This window comes from Staurois parvus, unplaced genomic scaffold (assembly GCF_062004578.1).
Source record: "Staurois parvus isolate SC_StPar_1 unplaced genomic scaffold, SC_StPar_1.0 ptg000839l, whole genome shotgun sequence".
Taxonomy (NCBI): domain Eukaryota; kingdom Metazoa; phylum Chordata; class Amphibia; order Anura; family Ranidae; genus Staurois; species Staurois parvus.
In genome coordinates this window covers 2249260-2268293 of record NW_028318635.1, presented here as the reverse complement: position 1 = coordinate 2268293, position 19034 = coordinate 2249260, and the positions used below count along the sequence as shown (strand labels likewise).

The following is a 19034-nucleotide window of genomic DNA, read 5'->3' as shown; positions in this document are numbered from 1 at the left end:
TCCTCACAAATTAAGGGAGTTCTTTGTGGACCCCCAGGTCACCAAAACTAGTGTCCCCATTGGAATATTTCCCCTCTATTACTTTTCTGGGGACAACCCAAAATGTAGGGTTTTCTTTCACTTTCAATGACAATGGTAAACAGGACAAATAGAGAGGACGAATCTCCCTAACGGGGGTCACAGACTGCACTAAAAACCTAATAGGTGTTCTAATGCATCTCCACTCTGTTCAAAACTAAAAAAAAAAGTTTGCCTTCAGTTATACTTTAATATCATGATCTGTCTTTTTGCACTTTAGAGTACATGCTTTTTATTTTTCTACCTTCCTTCCTTTGTTCCTTTTTCCCCCTGTGGTAGTTAGTATCAACGTTACACACAACTTTCCAAATTGAACAAAAAAAAAAAAATGACTCGATTCCCTCATCCACACATCCATCCGCTGTGCCTTTGTATTCTGACAGCGGGGAAAATTCCCTCTCATTAGAATACACTGATCAGCTATGCTGGCTACAACCATTGATGCTGATTAAGCAGAAATTTTCCAACCGGGCGGTTGTACAGAAGTCAACTTCTGTACAATCTCTGTGCCCATACATGGATTGAAATTCAACCTGTCCCTGCTGAACTGGACAAATTTCAAACCATGAATTGCCGATCCTACAGTTGTTGGGGCCCTTGACTAGTTGCGTACCCAACATGGATTTGTCATAGATATGACCGCTGATGCTCTATTTCTACACTACTGTTGATAGAGATATTATTTGTAATTGGGACCTATTGAGATTCCCATGAGGATGGTATTTAAATGATTGTTAAGGACCACAAGTTTCCCTACTGTTTTTTTTTTAATAAAGAAATCCCATTAATTCTACATTACACCAGGTGTCATCCAGTCAAGCAGACATGGAGGTACAGTTTGCAGTTTTAAAGAAGACTGTGAGCCTGTTAGGAAAGCATGAGACAACTCTTCCCTCTGAATGTGAAATACTATATAAGACAATGCCAGCACGCTGGAACACTATGAAGACCAAAGTTTCCCTTGCCAAGCAACGTCTGGGGCCAAGGATACAACAAGAAGCTGACATTGTGTCCAAGGTATTGTTTCATCAATTTGCGCACTTTCTGGGTAATGCATAATTATGTAACTTGTGACTGTAGAAGGCTAAATTTACTAAGGTATAATACATGTGTTTTGTGGCCTAACGATTAGTATTTTCAGCTTTGTGACATTTATTTTTAGCTTTTATTGACTCTCATTGCTTAAATACTTGGTACAGCCACTTGAGCTTCGGAAGATTTTACCTCCTTCATAACCAGAACATTTTTTGCTATTCACTCACTGCTTTTCACACAAATAGAGCTTTCTTTTGGTGGTGTTTGATCACCACTGGGTTTTTATTTTTTATTATATAAACAAAAAAAGTCAAAAAAGTTGGAAAAACCCCAATATTTTCTACTTTCTATATGAATATAAACGTTATATAAAATATAAACGTTTTGAGTAGTACTTGAGTAGTACTACTTCTTACATAAGTATAGCAAAGTAGAAAAAAATTCTAAAGTGAAAACCGTCAAAATACTCCACTAAGTATACACCAGGTCTTAAAATAAAATTACAAAATATCCACGTGTACCAAAAATTGTCCATGTATACCTCTCTAAATTAATATTTATCATGTTTCCAGAATACTACAGAAATCCTTCACACCTACTTCTTATATGTAAAAATTTGTAAAAAAATACCTATAAGATATACACTGTGTCTTAAACTAAAATGACAAAATACCTGTGTGTACCAAAAATTGTCCGTCTGTACCACTTTAAATATATATTACATGTATTTCCAAGGTACAGGAAAGGGTGGAGACATTTGTATGAATAGCTAGGAAGTTTGTAAATCCAATATAGGGAGGTTCTCTTTATTTGTTAGGCGTAAAACTCTGTGCACTAGGAGTGATCTCATGTTATGACTAGAGTTATATGGCCCTTTTCCTTCCACTGCACGTAGTGGTTTATCCATTCATCCTTCATCAATTTTATTGTATATATCTATTTTATGTATACATAACCTTTGAGAGTATTTATAGATTCATTTTATTTCATTGGCTATTATATTTCATTACATCTTTTAGTACATCCATGAGGTGATGTTATTATACACTATATTGCCAAAAGTATTGGGACGGCTGCCTTTACACGCACATTAACTTTAATGGAATCCGAGTCTTAGTCTGTAGGGTTCAATATTGGGTTTGCCCACCCTTTGCAGCTATAACAGCTTCAACTCTTCTGGGAAGGCTGTCCACAAGGTTTAGGAGTGTGTTTATGGGTATAATGGTTTGACCATTCTTCCATAAGCGCATTTGTGAGGTCAGGCACTGATGTTGGATGTGAAGGCCTGGCTTGCACTCTCCACTCTAATTCATCCCAAAGGTGTTCTATCGGTTGAGATCAGGACTCTGTGCAGGCCAGTCAAGTTTTCCACCCCAAACTCGCTCATTAATGTTTTTATGGACCTTGCTTTTTGCACTGGTGTGCAGTCATGTTGGAACAGGAATGGGCCATCCCCAAACTGTTCCCACAAATTTGGGAGGATGAAATTGTTCAAAAATGTTTTAGTATGCTGACACCTTAAGAGTTTCCTTCACTTGAACTAAGGGGCCAAGCTCAACCCCTGAAAAACAACCCCACACCATAATCCCCCCTGCCTCCTCAGGCAAGTATTATTCTTCTGTCAACCGCAAAACCCAGACCTGACCATCAGATTGCCAGACAGAGAAGCATGATTTATCACTCTAGAGAACATGTCTACACTGCTCTAGAGTCCAGTGCCGGCATGCTTTACACCACTGCATCCGACGCTTTGCATTGCACTTGGTGATGTAAGGCTTGGGTGCGCTTTAGCATGCACTGACCTCACTCTCTCATTTTACATGGCCTTCCACTTCGTGGCTGAGTTGCTGTTGTTTTCCAGTTGCTTCCACTTTGTTATAATATCACTAATAGTTGACTGTGGAATATTTAACAGCAAGGAAATTTCACGGATGGACTTATTGCACAGGTGGCAACCTATCACGGTACCTCGCTTGAGTTCACTGAGCTCCTGAGTGCGACCCATTCTTTCACAAATGTTTGTAGAAGCAGTCTGCATGCCTAAGTGCTTGATTTTATACACCTGTGGCCATGGAGGTGATTGGAACACCTGAATCCAATGATTTGGAGGGTTGTCCCAATACTTTTGGCAATATAGTGTATATCATCCATTATATATATAATGCATTGGGTGGTGCTGGGAACATCACGTCGCTACTAGGAAGTGTGCGAGCGGCAATATTATTGGAGGTTCTCCTCTATCCTATGCCTATGTGTATGACTATACAGTGCAGTTGTGTTTAGTGCACCTTGTAAGCTAAGTATTTACATTTTTTAAATAAAATATAACATTGGAAGCAGAGAGCACTTATGTATTCTTCCTCTTTTTGAGTTTTATACTGCCCTGTTCCAAAGCATTATGGAAGATGGAACTGGATTGTGAAACTTCTGGAGGCTAGAGTGGAGATTGGTACTGTGGCTTATAACAATCCCAGTTATAGGGGAGGTGCACATGACCTAGTACATGTTAGGTCTAATCTTAAGGTGAGAGCATAATCTTTGTGGTAACGGGACATGCACTTTGGATGAATTATATATTATAAAACACCGGTGAAAATAGGAAGAGTTCGGAATAAGAAGGAGGTTGAAGTCTTTGTATGCATCTTGAAAACATGTGCAGAAAATATTTAAAGTGGTAAACATGGACAAATTGAGTACACATGGACATTATCTCATATTTTTTACCTATAAGAAGGTGTATGAGATTTTCTACTTTACCATTAATGCTTCTTACGTAGAGTAAGTATAGCAAAGTACCTAGCGACACTGTTTATATACCGTATTTGCCGGTGTATAAGACGACTGGGCGTATAAGACGACCCCCTACTTTTCCTGTTAAAATATAGGGTTTGAGCTATACTCGCTGTATAAGACTACCCCTCTGCCAACACACACCAAATAAAAATGAAAAAACATCAGATTTGATTTCAATATGGTATGGTATTTCAGTATGGTATTCCAATGATGGGGTGCTATTCCTCCCACTGACACCAATGATGGGGCATGATTCCTCCCACTGATACCAATGATGGGGCACTATTCCTCCCACTGACACTAATGATGGGGCACTATTTCATCCACTGACACCAATGATGGGGCACTATTCCTCCCACTGATACCAATGATAGGGCACTATTCCACCCACTGATACCAATGATGGGGCACTATTCCTCACACTGATACCAATGATGGGGCGCTATTCCTCCCACTGACACCAATGATGGTGCCCCATCATTAGTGTCAGTGTGGGAGGAATAGTGTCCCATCATTAGTGTCAGTGGGAGGAATAGTGCCCCATCATTAGTCAGTGGGAGGAATAGTGTCCCATCATTGGTGTCAGTGGGAAGAATCGTGCCCCATCATTGGTGTCAGTGGGAGGAATAGTGCCCCACCATTGGTATCACTGGGAGGAATAGTGCCCCATCGTTGGTGTCAGTGGGAGGAATAGTGCCCCATCGTTGGTGTCAGTGGGAGGAATAATGCCCCATCGTTGGTGTCAGTGGGAGGAATAATGCCCCATCATTAGTATCAGTGGGAGGAATAGTGCCCCATCATTGGTGTCAGTGGGAGGAATAGTGTCCCATCATTAGTGTCAGTGGGAGGAATAGTGTCCCATCATTAGTGTCAGTGGGAGGAATAGCGCCCCATCATTGGTGTCAGTGGGAGGAAAATAGCGTCCCATCATTGGTATCAGTGGCAGGAATTGCGCCCCATCATTGGTGTCAGTGGGAGGAATAGAGCCCCATCATTGGTATCAGTGGAAGGAATAGTGCCCCATCATTGGTGTCAGTGGGGAGGAGGAATAGTGCCCCATCGTTGGTGTCAGTGGGGAGGAGGAATAGTGCCCCATGGTTGGTGTCAGTGGGGGAGGAATAGTGCCCTATCAGTGGGGAGAAAAGTGCCCCATCATTGGTGTCAGTGGGGAGGAATAGTGCCCCATCATTGGCGTCAGTGGGGAGGAGGAATAGTGCCCCATGGTTGGTGTCAGTGGGGGAGGAATAGTGCCCCATCATTGGTATCAGTGGGGAGAAATGTGCCCCATCATTGGTGTCAGTGGGGGAGGAATAGTGACCCATCATTGGTGTCAGTGGGGAGGAGGAATAGTGCCCCATCATTGGTGTCAGTGGGGGAGGAATAGTGCCCCATCATTGGTGTCAGTGGGGGAGGAATAGTGCCCCATCATTGGTATCAGTGGGGAGAAAAGTGCCCCATCATTGGTGTCAGTGGGGGAGGAATAGTGACCCATCATTGGTGTCAGTGGGGAGGAGGAATAGTGCCCCATCGTTGGTGTCAGTGGGGGAGGAACAGTGCCTCATCATTGGTGTCAGTGGGGAGGAGGAATAGTGCCCCATCATTGGTATCAGTGGGGAGAACAGTGCCTCATCGTTGGTGTCAGTGTGGAGGAGGAATAGTGCCCCATCGTTGGTGTCAGTGGGGGAGAGGAGCGGCTGCTCCTTCTTTCAGTTCGGCCGCTTGATTTTCGCGGGGCCGTTCGGCTCCGCCTCCTCGCCGGTAATTGGTCGCCTGTGTGCCTTTCCAGTGCTGGCGCCCAATCACCGGTGAGGAGGCGGAGCCGAGCGGGCGGCGGGACCATCGAGCGGCCGAACTGAAAGAAGGAGCAGCCGCGCTTCCTGGACCGGATTGTCGTGGGACCGGAGCCAGGTAAGGTACAGCAGCCCCTCTGCCCACCCCTGTACTTGGTGTCCGTGGGAGGAGGAGGGGGGGTGGCGCCGCCCCTCGACAAAGTGCCGCCCTGACACCGGCTCGCCGTGTACCGGCGTATAAGACAACCCCCGACTTTTCAAAAGATTTTCACGGGTTGAAAAGTCGTCTTATACGCCGGCAAATACGGTATATTTATATCTTTGATCTTGTGGGAACACATGAGTGTGGACAGCAGTATATAGATTTCACAGAATTTACGTTTCTATGATATAGGAGTGATTGCGCATGGGTATTTTATACTTCCTGTTAAAAAAAAATCAATTTTTTCTCAAATTTAAGTCATAATGTATTCTGTTTTTGGTAAAAAAAATAATCCCAGTAAGTGTGTATTACTTGGTTTGTGTGAAAGTTTTCGCGTCTACAAACTGTGGTATATGTATATATATATATATATATATATATATATATACAAATTTATCAATCCTGATGTATTGACAGCCGAACTCATCTCTTGAGGCCCTTAAAATGCCAGGACAGTACAAATACCCCCAAGATAACCCTTTTTGGAAATTAGACAGTCTGAAATATTTAGTAAGAAGCATAGAGAGGTTTTTGAAGTTGGTAATTTTTGTCATAAATTTTTGGAAAATGAAGTAATTACATAAAATATGTTTTTCCCAATTTTTTTTTTACATACTGTCACCAGCGCAGTACAGCATCAGCATATGACTGGTGTGGCAGTGATCAGGGACACTGACTGGTGACAATATGCATAGTGACATTTTTAAAAATGTTTTTACTATTTAAATACTTTCATCAGAGTAGTTCACTGTCACCATAGTGACACTGTACTACTTTGGGGAGCAATCAGGGATTTTTTTTGACACTTTGATGTGTCTTTGTGATGGTCTCTGGAACAGAAATATTTTGAACTGTCATGAATGGGTTACATGAATTACAGCTGTGATTACTAGTAGTCTGTGTTTGGCTACAGCTAATCACATGGTACAGGGTACTATTTTTGGCCCAGGCACAATGTGATAGCTGTGGGCCAATCACAGCATCACTGCAGAGGAATCACAACTATTATGACTGAATTCATTCATAACAGGTTTGTAAACATTATGATCATGTAATTGCCAAGTGATCAGATGACCCCTCGGCTGCTTTCAGGGGCTGGGTACACAGGACACAGAGGTCGCAATAACAGTGTACTGCATGCCCACGGGCCACGTGGTCTGCATGTGCTAGGTTACGTACAGGTACATTGCTTAGCCTGTAGCTGCTGCCCACCCACAGTACATGTACTGTGGACAGTCGGCAACTGGATAGCATAATGACCATTAGTGATCAGTATAACTTGTGACTTTATAACTGGTGACTCAAGCTCACAATGGTTTTTGGCAAACGTGTAAATTGTTATTATTATTATATTATATAAAGGGAGAAATTACAGCAATGATACAGTTCAATACAAGAGGGTTAGGAGGGCCCTGCTCCTTGGAGCTTACAATCTAAGAGGGAGAGGCTGGTGTAATAACTGTGGGGGATGAACTGATAGGAGGAATAGAATATTCCATTATTAGCTGAAGGCAGGATAGGCTTCCCTGAAGAGATAGGTTTTCAGAGATTGCCTAAAATAGGGCAGAGTAGGCGATAGTCGGATAGATTGGGGTAGAGAGCTCCAAAGGATGGGGGAGGCTCTGGAGAAGTCCTGGAGAAGATCATGGGAGGAGGAGACAAGGGAGCTAGAGAGCAGGAGGTACTGGGAGGAGCAGAGAGGATTGTTTGGGTGATATTTGGAGACAAGATTGGTGGTGTAATTTGGGGCAGCGTTATAAAGGGCTTTATATGTTATTGTTAATGTTTTGAATCTTATTCGTTGGACAATGGGAAGCCAGTGGAGGGATTAGCAGAGAGGGATGGCAGATATGGTACAGTTAGTAAGGTGGATGAGTCTGACAGCTGCATTCCTGATAGACTGAAGAGGGGATAGCCTGCGATTAGGAAGGCCAATGAGGAGGGAGTTACAATAGTCAAGGTAAGATATAACAAGGGAGTGAATAAGTTGCTTAGTAGTTTCAGAGGTTAAGAACAGGCATATCTTGGAGATGTTGCAGAGGTGAAGTCTACAAGATTTGAAGAGTGATTGGATTTGGAGCTGGAAGGACAGATGGGAGTCCAGGATTACACCTAGTACCCTGGCATGAGGGGAGGGACTGATGGTTGTATTATTAATCTTGATGGAGAAGTCAGGGGAGGGGACACGGGCTGGAGGGAATAGTATGAGCTCTGTTTTGGAAAGATTTAGTTTGAGGAAGTGGAGTGACATCCATGCTGATATGTCACTTAGTAGGTTAGTAATGCGAGATGAGACTGAAGGGGTGAGGTGAGGAGTAGAAAGATAGATTTGTGTGTCATCAGCATAGAGATGGTACTTAAAACAATGGGAGTTTATCAAGTGACCAAGGAAGGAGGTGTAGATGAAGAAGAGAAGAGATCCAAGGACAGAACCTTGAGGGACCCCAACAGAAATAGGAAGTGGAGAGCAGAAGAGAGAGTTATAGGTAACGCTGAAGGAGTGCTGCGATAGGTAGGAGGAGAACCAGGAGAGAGCAGAGTCTTGGAGGCCAAGAGAGTGGAGGGTTTTTTTGAGGAGGAGATGGTCAACAGTATCAAAAGATGCAGAGAGGTCAAGTAGTAAGAGTACGGAGTAGTGGCCATTGGTTTTAGCAGTTAGTAAATTATTAGTGAGTTTTAGTAGGGTATTTTCAGTGGAGTGTAGTGAGCGAAAGCCAGACTGTAAAGGGTCAAGAAGGTGGTTGTCAGTGAGGTAGGAGCTCAAGCGATTGTAGATTAAGCGTTCTAAGAGTTTAGAGGTAAACGGGAGCAGGGAGAAGGGTCTTAAGTTGTTCAGGTTGGTGGGGTCCAGCGAGGGTTTTATAAGTATGGGAGTGATCTGTGCATGCTTTAGAGGGGTGCGGAAGGCACCATTAGAGAGGGTGAGATTGAAGATGTGAGTGAGGGAGCATAGGACAGAAGAAGAGGTTGACCGTAGTAGTGGAGAGGGGACAGGATCCAGGGGGCACGTGATGAGACGGGCTTCTGAGAAAACTTTAGTGACCTCTTCAGTAGTAGCAAGCTCAAAAGAGGAAAGTGTTGAAGGAGGTTTAGTATATGGTATGCTAAGTGGGATAGATGTCTGTGTAGTGAAGATGCCCCTACGAATTGCATCAATCTTGTGTTTGAAATGATTTGCAATCTCGTAAGCAGTGAGTAAGTTACTGGCTGGAGGTGGAGAAAGTAGAGAGTTGAAAGTAGACAAAAGACGACGAGGACTGGATACCAAGGTATTAATAAGAGTGACAGGGGAGAGATTCTGTCATAGAGGTGGTCAGTTGCAGAGTGGAAAAGAAAAGGGTTTAAATTCTGAAGGTTTCTGCGGGTAATTGTTTGCTGCTTGGAGGGATAAGTGTTTGAAGATGAGGACACTGTAAAGGTGATGAGATTGTGATCTGAGAGAGGAAAAGGGGTGTTTGTGAGGTTGTAGGGAGTGCAAAGATGAGAGAAAACAAGGTCTAATGTATTCCCATCAAAGTGAGTGGAGGACTGTATCCATTGTGTTAAGGCAAAAGATGAGGTTAGGTAGAAGAGTTGGGATGTGGCTGGGTTGTTCACATTAACCTCCATGGCGGTAATCCCGAGTGTGGCTTGGGGCTAATTTACGGTACCAAAAGCAATCCCCTGATCCTTACCGTGTCCTGCGATCCCCCGATGTCCTCCCGCTCTGTCTTCCGGCCGATGCTGGTATCCGTCTCCTGGGTTCCCTTCCCTGAAGCATCGGGACGCAGGGGGAGCAGAACCTGCGGGGGATTAAAAAAAGTAAAAACATGACATACACACAATACGTTGTAATCTGTTAGGATAACATTACTGTATCAAAACATTTCACCTACATTTTGTCCCTAGTGCCTTGTCCAGTGCCCTGCCTGCACTTTTACTGCTCTTTCTGTCTGGAAACCTGAGAACGTCCATGGCATCCAAAAGCATTCCTTTAGGTCAAAAATGGTTTTAGACCAGCTAGAAAACAGTGATAGTGAATTAGAATCACTTGCAGAATTGAGCGATAGTGATTCTGAAAGTGACGACCGTGACGATTCTGCAAATTTCAGTGTTTTTGGTTTGATTACATTATTGAATTACATTTATTATTATTATTTTTTATAATTTTTTATTATATTATAATTTATGATTTCATGTTTCAAACTTTATCATACCCGGGATGTTTACTAGACTCTTGTTCGGACAGATTTAAGTGAGTTATTCCTAAGAATTACAGGCCTACAATATAAAACAACAAATTTCTATGCAAAACAATGTACTGCTTTGACATTCAAAAATATTGACATAATTAGACCGCCAGGTTAATGGGGATATTAAAATCTCCAAGAATGATAGTGGGTATTTCAGAGGAGAGAAAGTATGGTAGCCAAGCAGAAAAGTGCGACACCAGTCCAAGAGGCTGGTAGATCACTGCAATCCTCAGAGAAATGGGAGAAAAGAGCCGAATACAGTGAGTCTCAAAAGAAGAGAAGGATAGAGAGGGAAGGTTATTGAGGACTTGAAAGGTGCTTAGTGGGGATAGAAGCAAACCAACTCCACCACCTTTCCGACCACTGGGTTTGGGTGAGTGGGTCCAGAGAAGGCCTCCATAGGAAAGTGCTGTGGGAGAAGCAGAATCTGATGCTGGAAGCCAGGTTTCTGTAATTGTCAGTGGGTTAAGGGAGTGGACGACAAAAAGGTCATGGAAGAGGTGAGCCTATTACAGACAGAGCGGGCATTCTAGTGCACATGAAAAAGGGAGGGTGGTTTTTAGGAGCATGGGGATTGAGACTAAATTGAGTGGATTGCGGCTATTCTCAGAGGAAGGAGGGTGCCTGATGTGGGGGTGAGATACTGGAAGACAAGAGTTTGGGGAGATATCCCCAGAGGTTAGGAAAAGAAGGAGGGTGAGGAAAGTAAGATGGGAGTGGGATTTATATGAGTGCACATGCCTTCCTGTCCTGGTGTTTGGGTTAGCAGGTGAGTAAAGTATCATCAGGAGGTGATGAGAGCTGTAGTAGGGAGATGGTAGCAGTGAGGGTGAGATGTATAAGCTTTGGGGTGGAGCAGAGGGGTAAAGAAAGGAGATTTTGAGAGCAAAGGATAGTAATATGAAAAGGAAGAGTAAAGTAAATAGGCAGGGTAGCTATACAAAGTAAAATGGTAATGCTGATAGAGGTAATGAGTATTTGATACAGTTGACTAATGTGTAACTAAGAAAAATTGTCTTTGCTATTGTTGTATGGTATAAAGGGGTACATGGTCTCACTAATATAAAAAAATACATAAGCAGATATTGTGAATAATGCATATTCGAAAAGCCTATTAGTTTTTATGAACAAAAATATCCTCCACAACCTGTTCTAGCACAAAAAAAAACTGCTGGATTAGCTTTAGTAAGAAAGTACTCTGCTCAGTTTCAAGAACAATAGCAATTGTCCTATTTTAGGGCAGTCCCAATTTGCATAACACAAACTCTTTCATGGAAAGTGATTTTACCTAGTAACCGAATGTGCTTGAGTTTATTATATGGAAATATTCTTGCATACACATGCTGTTATAAAATTTTGTGAAAAAGGCTCTGCAATACCACTTTTATTAAGACCTACCTAGCTAAAAAAGAAAGCCCTTCTACCAAATTAGAAATAATAAGCCTATGAATTAGGATATGGATGTTTTTTGTTGGATACTGGCCTGCACTGTTTAGTTTCTTGAAAAAGTCAACATATTGGGGGAGATTTACTAAAATTGGACACAGAATCTGGTGCAGCTTCTAACTTCAGCTTGTTCAATTAAGCTTTGACAATAAAAGTTAGAAGCTGATTGGTTACACAGGCACCAGATTCTTTGTGCTCCAGTTTTAGTAAATCTCCCTCTCCCGTCAGAAGCATACTCAATGTAACAGAATCTGATACTCTGATGTCCTAGATTGATGTCTGAATTTAACAGAAAAGATGTTTATCTTCTGTCTTTGTATTCAGTTTCCACTCTTAGCAACATTTCTTTCATTACTGGGTTGAGGGGTCAAGATTAATAAGTAAAGCTTAAAGGTTTTTACAATTAGGTACTATTTTATTGCAAAACCTACATGATTGGAAGAGGTCAATCCAATTTAATTATGAGAGTACTTTTAAATTAAGCTGTTGCTTGTAATCCAGTGTATGAAATGTATATGCTATTTTGTGTGGGTTAAGTAGTGTCACGGAAAATTACATAATAATAGCCTGCTGATGTCTTGAGGAAAATTAAGCTGTCTTAACTAAGTTGAAAATAATAGATCATCTTTCTTGTATATAATGTCATAAATGTTGGTGTTATTATGAATAAGTTGAAAGGGCTATGTGCATATCCACAAAATGAACAGCCATTTTAGTGTTTTTTCATAGTGTCATTGCCATAGAACAATGACCTTGATATCTCAGTATAAGATTTGAGCTTCTGAAACTGTCCATAGTATTGCATTGAAGAGTCAGCACCTGAAAAATTCTCTCCACAACAATAGAAAACTTCAAGTATAGTGTGTTTTACTAGTATCATGGGAAATCTGTCTGTCCTTGCACACAAAACACAAAACAGAAGTGCAACAGATTGTGCAGGTAAAACCACCTTTTAATAAAACAATTGTAAAAATGCACTAACAATAAAGTGGCTTGATCAGGACAAATACACCAACAAATGCTGAAGACACTCTCACTGGGTATGTGCCAAAAGGAGAGACCACCCTGAAGCTTTTTCTTCCCCAACTCAGTCTTTTCTGTGCTCAGGGTGGTTCTGAATTTAGGAAAGCCACAAATGACTCCCTTCAGAGCGAGGACTGGGTGCTGGACATAAAAATCGGAGTCAATGAGCCAGACAAAGTTGTCCACTTTAGAGGTAAACATCCCTGCTAACGCCTCAACTCTTTGCTGGCTTCCCAGTATTCTACAGCATCTGTTGGTGTGTCCTGGTCTACCATTGATGGGATATTCCTGATCATGTGTCCTGATGCAAGGGAAAGTGTAACTGCAATTTTACCATTTGTTAAAAGTTGCTTTTAAGTGCATGATCCAGTGCGCTCTGTTTTGTGTTTCTACTCTCCATAACAATATTTCACTTACAGTATAATAGTGGGCATAGGCAAGGCCTAGGACAAGCAAGATTCTCATTGGTAAGATTTGTGGATGTCTAAGCCTGACTTTTCCCATCTTCTTCTGGGAAAAAGAGTGAAGACAGTTTGAAAAGGATATTCAGACATTTCCAAAACATGAATATATATATATATATATATATATATATATATATATATATCTAAATAAGATGACATCATACACATAATGTACACACTTGGATTTCCAGTACATTTCCACATCTCACACAGTATAATATGAATAAAAACATTATCTTGAATTATTCAGTGTTTCAGTTTATTCTCTTTCAGAGATATTACTTACATTATCTTAAACTTAATTTTAGGATTTAGAAAAGTTTCAGCGTAAACTTGACACTCTTGGTTCTAACATTGAAAATTCTGAAGTCTACAAGTATGAATGTACAGCACAGGAAGCCTTTGGCATCATAGAGAAATTTACGTTACAGCTGCAAATATTGCAAAAACAAGCTAAAGACTTAAAGGAACTGCAGGAGCTTCTTGAAACAACAGTTGTGGACTTCTCCATTTTGAAAAAGTAAGTGGTGATAGACTTGTATATTTGTACTGTGGATGTATTTGTAGGCATACCAGTTGTTGCTAATTCATACATGTTGCAAACCTGAATTTGTGTATTTAAATTTTTTTGCTTGTAATGGTACCAACAAAGGATGGACTATGCTGTTCTCTGCATACATACCAGGTATAGACCATGGATGTAGGAATATCACCTTAAAATGGGGTAATTACATAAGCTGATTGTCTCAATCCAGGTTTGCAAGTCTACTGCCAAAGGTTTCCCACTGTACAGCATGGTCCAAAGTAGAGATTTAAAAGTCTTATTCACTTCTTACTTGTTGGAATTTGTGATTCTAAGTCTTTATATACTATCTTCTATACTGTGAACAATCCTCAAGTACCTCCCAAAATGTGTACCTTTGGTGTCAATAACACCTAAGTGTGTGTAAACATCTTCAAGGCAGTGACACCCTGTATCTAGAGTTGCTTGGTTTGGGCTGGTTTTAATTTACAAGGTGCACAAGATTTAACTTCGGACTAATATCTTAATTTAATCTCACTGATACACTTTAATTTATCTACTATAGCTGTGATGAGATGCTGCAGAATCTGAGCCTTATGTGGCAGCATGTAGATTCAATCATTGAAGAGCAAGATGTCTGGAAGAAGGAACTATGGCAAAATATGGATATTGAGGAACTGCACAAGAGAACCAGACAGCAGCTAGCTCATCTACAATCCCTCCCTGGAGAAGTCCAGGAATGGGATGTTTACAAGCAGGTTCTGGAAGCTGTGAATGTTATGAATGTGAGTCAACTTAACTTATAAGGTATCATATGCACCTATTGTATGTATAGTAATTATAGTATAGTCAAGCACCAGACAAATTATGAAGGCTGAAGCGCCAGATTCTGTATTGCAGAATAATGAAAGCTAACTAAGGATGTACTTTTGCTGACGCCATGTTAGAAAGCTAGAGAAAATTTGCCTTGAAATGGGACTTTTTTATCCTTACCTGTTTCATATACAGTATTTGTCAGGTAAAACATGTTTGATTAGTTCTAGCAAGAAACATATGTGTTTTCATATATTATAGAGGGTGTTTAGTTTAAGATGATTTATATTGTGATTTTAAAATGTTATAAAAGTGGGTTGTTTGAAAGTTCACATTCTAGCTGTTTTAAGCTTGCTTTGACATATACAGTTTTTGATTTTCTTATTGCAGTTGACCTTGCCACTAATAGAAGACCTCAGCAACCCTGCAATGAGGACAAGGCACTGGAAACAACTTGTTCGTCAAACAGGAGGAATGCTCCGTGTAACTGCAGAAAGCTTAAAAGCCATGACCTTGGGTGACTTACTAGCAATGGACTTACAAAGTATGTAGCAGTCATAGTGTTAATAATATAGGATTTCTATTAAGCAACATAGCTTAATACTTAATAAACTTAGGTACAATAACAAAAAAATGAAAACCTTTCTGCTGACAAAATACTGTCCACATACCTGGTAAATGCATGCATTTAAATGTTGTGCTCTTGCCCATGGTCCCTCACAAGGTTTTCATGATTGGACAGGTATAAATCATAAAGAGAAAAATGTTAATTGGTTATATTTAATAACTATGATAGTTGTTTGCCTCAAAGCAATATCCTGCTTTTATATTTGAAAATGTTCTTCTTTACAGCATTCATAGCCATATGACTGACAAGCAGGGCTGGATTAAAGTCTGTAGAGGCCAGACATTGTGGCAAAAGCAACACTAGGCCAAATTAGACGTGTGGCCAGAATATTGCAGTTTTTTTAGGTGAAGTTTGATAAATTTGATAGGGATAAATTGTGGTAATGAGATCCCCAGACCTGGTCTGACACACCATACTATACATGGACAGACAGAGGAGTGCTGGAGATGGGTATTGTACAGAATGGTGCTGGAGCAAGCAAAAGGAACAAGACAGAAGAGCGCTGGGAGTGGGGAGCAACAGAGGGGTGCTGAAGGTGGATCAGAGAAGCAAGAAATTGGATCAAGAGGATTATATTGGGGCATTGAAGGCAGATAAGATGAGCAGTACAAAAAGGGTACTGGAGGTAGACAGAAAAGTGGAGCAGTGTGGGGTGAGGGCATTGGAGGTGTTCAAAAGAGTGAGCTGCTGGACAAGGACAACAAAAGCAGTACAGTGGGGTGCTGGGGAAAGACAAGCAAAGCAATATTAGGTAAGGGATTTGAAGGTAGTCAGAAGGAGCAGTACAGGGGAATAGGCTTGGCAAAAATGGCATAAACAGCACAGATGGGGTGCTGGAAAGGGATGAGAGAAGCAGAGTACATTGGGCCTTTGTAGGAGGATGAATGGAGCAGTCCAGAGGAGAGATGGATCTTTGACAGAAACTTCTCAAGCAATGACAGAAAAGAAGTGTAGGATAGTAATCTACAACTAGCACAGTGGCACATACGGAATGTCAGGAGAGAAGACAAGAGAAACATTAAGATGAACTGTAGGTCAAAAGGAAGAGAGTAAAACTCAACAGGAGTGCTGATGATGGATGAACCAGCATAAAAACTTGCTTCTAGGTCCAATTTCCTAATTAGAAGAATAGAGAAAATAATTGGACTTCCATTCATCAATCAAGAAATATTGGACAGGCGTCTTCCAATAAGTGTTTATTTGCAGATTTCTGTAGCTGATGTGTAGCATGATTGGTATGATAGTATGTGTTGATTTTGTGGATCCTAAAAGCAAAAGTATCGCTTGAAATGGAATCTTTCCTAGAGACAAACAACTGTTGTCTGACTACCCATACTGCACAATAGTTCTGAAGCAGTAAATTCACTTTCAGTGCAGCTGAACAAATTTAGCTTTACAGTTTAGTTTTATTGCCCAGGTATGCAGCCAAAGATTTGGAGAATGGCTGTTCACATCAGAGGATTCTAAATCACGTATCTGGTTTCAAAACAGATTCTATATACCGACTCATATTTCTCGATGTATTATTACAGAATCATGATGAAGGAAGAATTTGTCAGGGGAAATTGTGATAATACAACGTAAAGATTTTTCTATGTTTTTGTTTACACTGACCCAATTCATTGTGATCTGTGATTCCTTAGAACACACAGGGGATGTGAGAATGACAGTGCAACGAGCAATCAGAGATTTGACAACCGAAAGCTCTTTGAAGAACTGTGAAGAAGTCTGGCTGAGCAGAATATTTGATCTCGGCCCTCACAGCAGAATCATATCAGCCAGAGATGGGAATCAGGTATGTACGTTACGGAAAAACCCATATGCTTAAATAGTCCTCTTGTTTAACAAATATTATCTTGTAAAGGTGCTGAACAATTACTGCTGGATATCATGTAAAGGCTTCTGACAGGGGCACCAAGCCTGTGCAATTCACACAGATAAAACCTGTACATCACAATGTGCTTGGATGTCATGGGATGTAGATTGCAGGAAGTTAGCAGATTTTTGTTGTGACAAATGTTTCCAGCTCAGTCTTTTTATTCTTATCATACCATCAAACTAATATTATTATTGCTATGTATTTAAAATGCTTCTATGTACACTCTAATTCAGTATAACATGTGCTGGTTTAGCAGTGCCAATAATTTTTACGATTATCGTATAAACATGAATGTTCAGATCATCCAAACATTCATTTTGTGCTTATGAAGCAGTTTGAGATAGATAATTAGACACTATGAAAGTTAGCTTATCCCAGGGCAAGCAATATCTATGAGGCATAAAAAAAATATCCCAATTGCAATTTCTCCTAATTTGGGATAGCCTAGGCTGCCTGTGGACATCCATTGAAGTCCATAGATGTTGGAGTCAATGGCCACATCAGGCTACGCTCATCTCATGATTTGGAGCATTTTAATTTATTACTTTAGAATTACATGAGTTGTAAGTTGTATTGATTAGATTGTAAGTTACAGAACCTGTAAACCCAGCACAAACATTTACACCTTTTCATTTGCATGTTCCGCGGAAAAAAAAAAATCTGTCTGTAAAGAAGAAAGGCCATATTACATAGTGTTGGTGGTGTTAACAATATATTGCTCTTTTGTACACTATTCACAGCTTACGCTGTTGGTAGAGGGCTATGTCTCCAGAGAGGCCATTAAACCTTCTGGATGAAGTAGACATACGTATTTATTAATACTCTGTTGAATGCTGGACATATGTTAAAAGGAACCTGACATGGCTAATACATTTCTAAACTAGCATAAATGCTCAAGTGCAAACACATCTTGCTTTTGTACTTGTGTTATTCTTTAAATATGTCAGAGATCAAAATCTCACAGGTCACTTTGCCAGGCACTTGACAGGCACTATGAAAACCATGGCTTTTAAGGCTACCTTCACCTTTTTGAAAAATAAATAAATGCACATACAAATAAAACATTGCACCCACAATCAGCAGATCATGGGTGCAATGTCGGGCTCCTGCAGACTCTCAGGATAGCTGTCTGCCTGTACCTCTGATACCTGCAGGCAGTTACTTGAGAGCAGGAAGATCAATGGACTGTGAGATCGCTCATCAGTGCTCTCTCAGTTCATTGAGAGCTACACGCCGCAATGGCTGACAGTACTTACAGTCAAATTGTTTTCAAATTGTGACAACAGGTTCGGGAGGAAGATCCCTGCACACTGCCATGGGAGTGGGGGGCATTCGGGGAAAGAGATTGGATGACGAACATGTTAAACTCTAAATAAAGATATAATATGTTCAGAAAGGCAAATTTAGCCTTTAAAATTGACATAAAAGGAAATACAATATGATAGTTATCATGCTTTTCCCATTTTGATTCCTATGGTGGCTGAACATGACCAGTGCCAATACATTAGTCAGACAGTTTTTGCCAGTAAGAAATATTACAGCTCAGAGTAGTTACTGTATGGTCAGCTTGCCTTAAATTTTATTCCTCCAAGCTGAGACTAGTATAGGTCAGTTTTAAAGTACCTGCTTAAATGGTGAAAACATGTTTCCAACTAAACACAGTTATAATTTAAAGTAGAACTATGGCCTTCCTTTAACCATTTGCCAACTGCAGATAGCCGAATGATGGTTTCATATGACGTCCTCCCAGAACGCACCCGGGTGTGCGCACCTGGCGATCTCCATGATCGCTGTGTCCTACAGATACAGCTGATCATGTGATGTGGTAAAAGGTCAACAACAGCAGCCTTTTACCACGTGATCAGCCATGTCTAATGACACAGCAGATAACCCGTAAATGCAGTTTCCGGTTATCGTCTGCACTTTCCTCACGTTGTCACAGCGTGAGGAAAGTATTGCAGATAACCGGCAATTGTCAGAGGAAGGATCGGCACCGATCATCAGGGCACTGATCATCAGTGCCCTGATGATCAGTGCCACACAGTGCCACCCACCAGTGCTGCCCACACGTCCCCATCAGTGCCACCCACCTGTGCCCATCAGTGCCACCCATCTGTGCCCATCAGTA

General features: G+C 41.0%; 1 protein-coding gene across 1 annotated transcript in view; it reads left to right on the top strand.

Moving 5' to 3' along the window:
- LOC149443674 (uncharacterized) overlaps positions 1-19034 on the top strand; it is a 627829-nt gene that overhangs the window by 81266 nt on the left and 527529 nt on the right. The window contains 5 exon segments of the mRNA XM_089655378.1: positions 883-1095; positions 13372-13583; positions 14152-14371; positions 14790-14943; positions 16671-16822. Coding sequence (XP_089511504.1) covers positions 883-1095; positions 13372-13583; positions 14152-14371; positions 14790-14943; positions 16671-16822 — 951 coding nt within the window.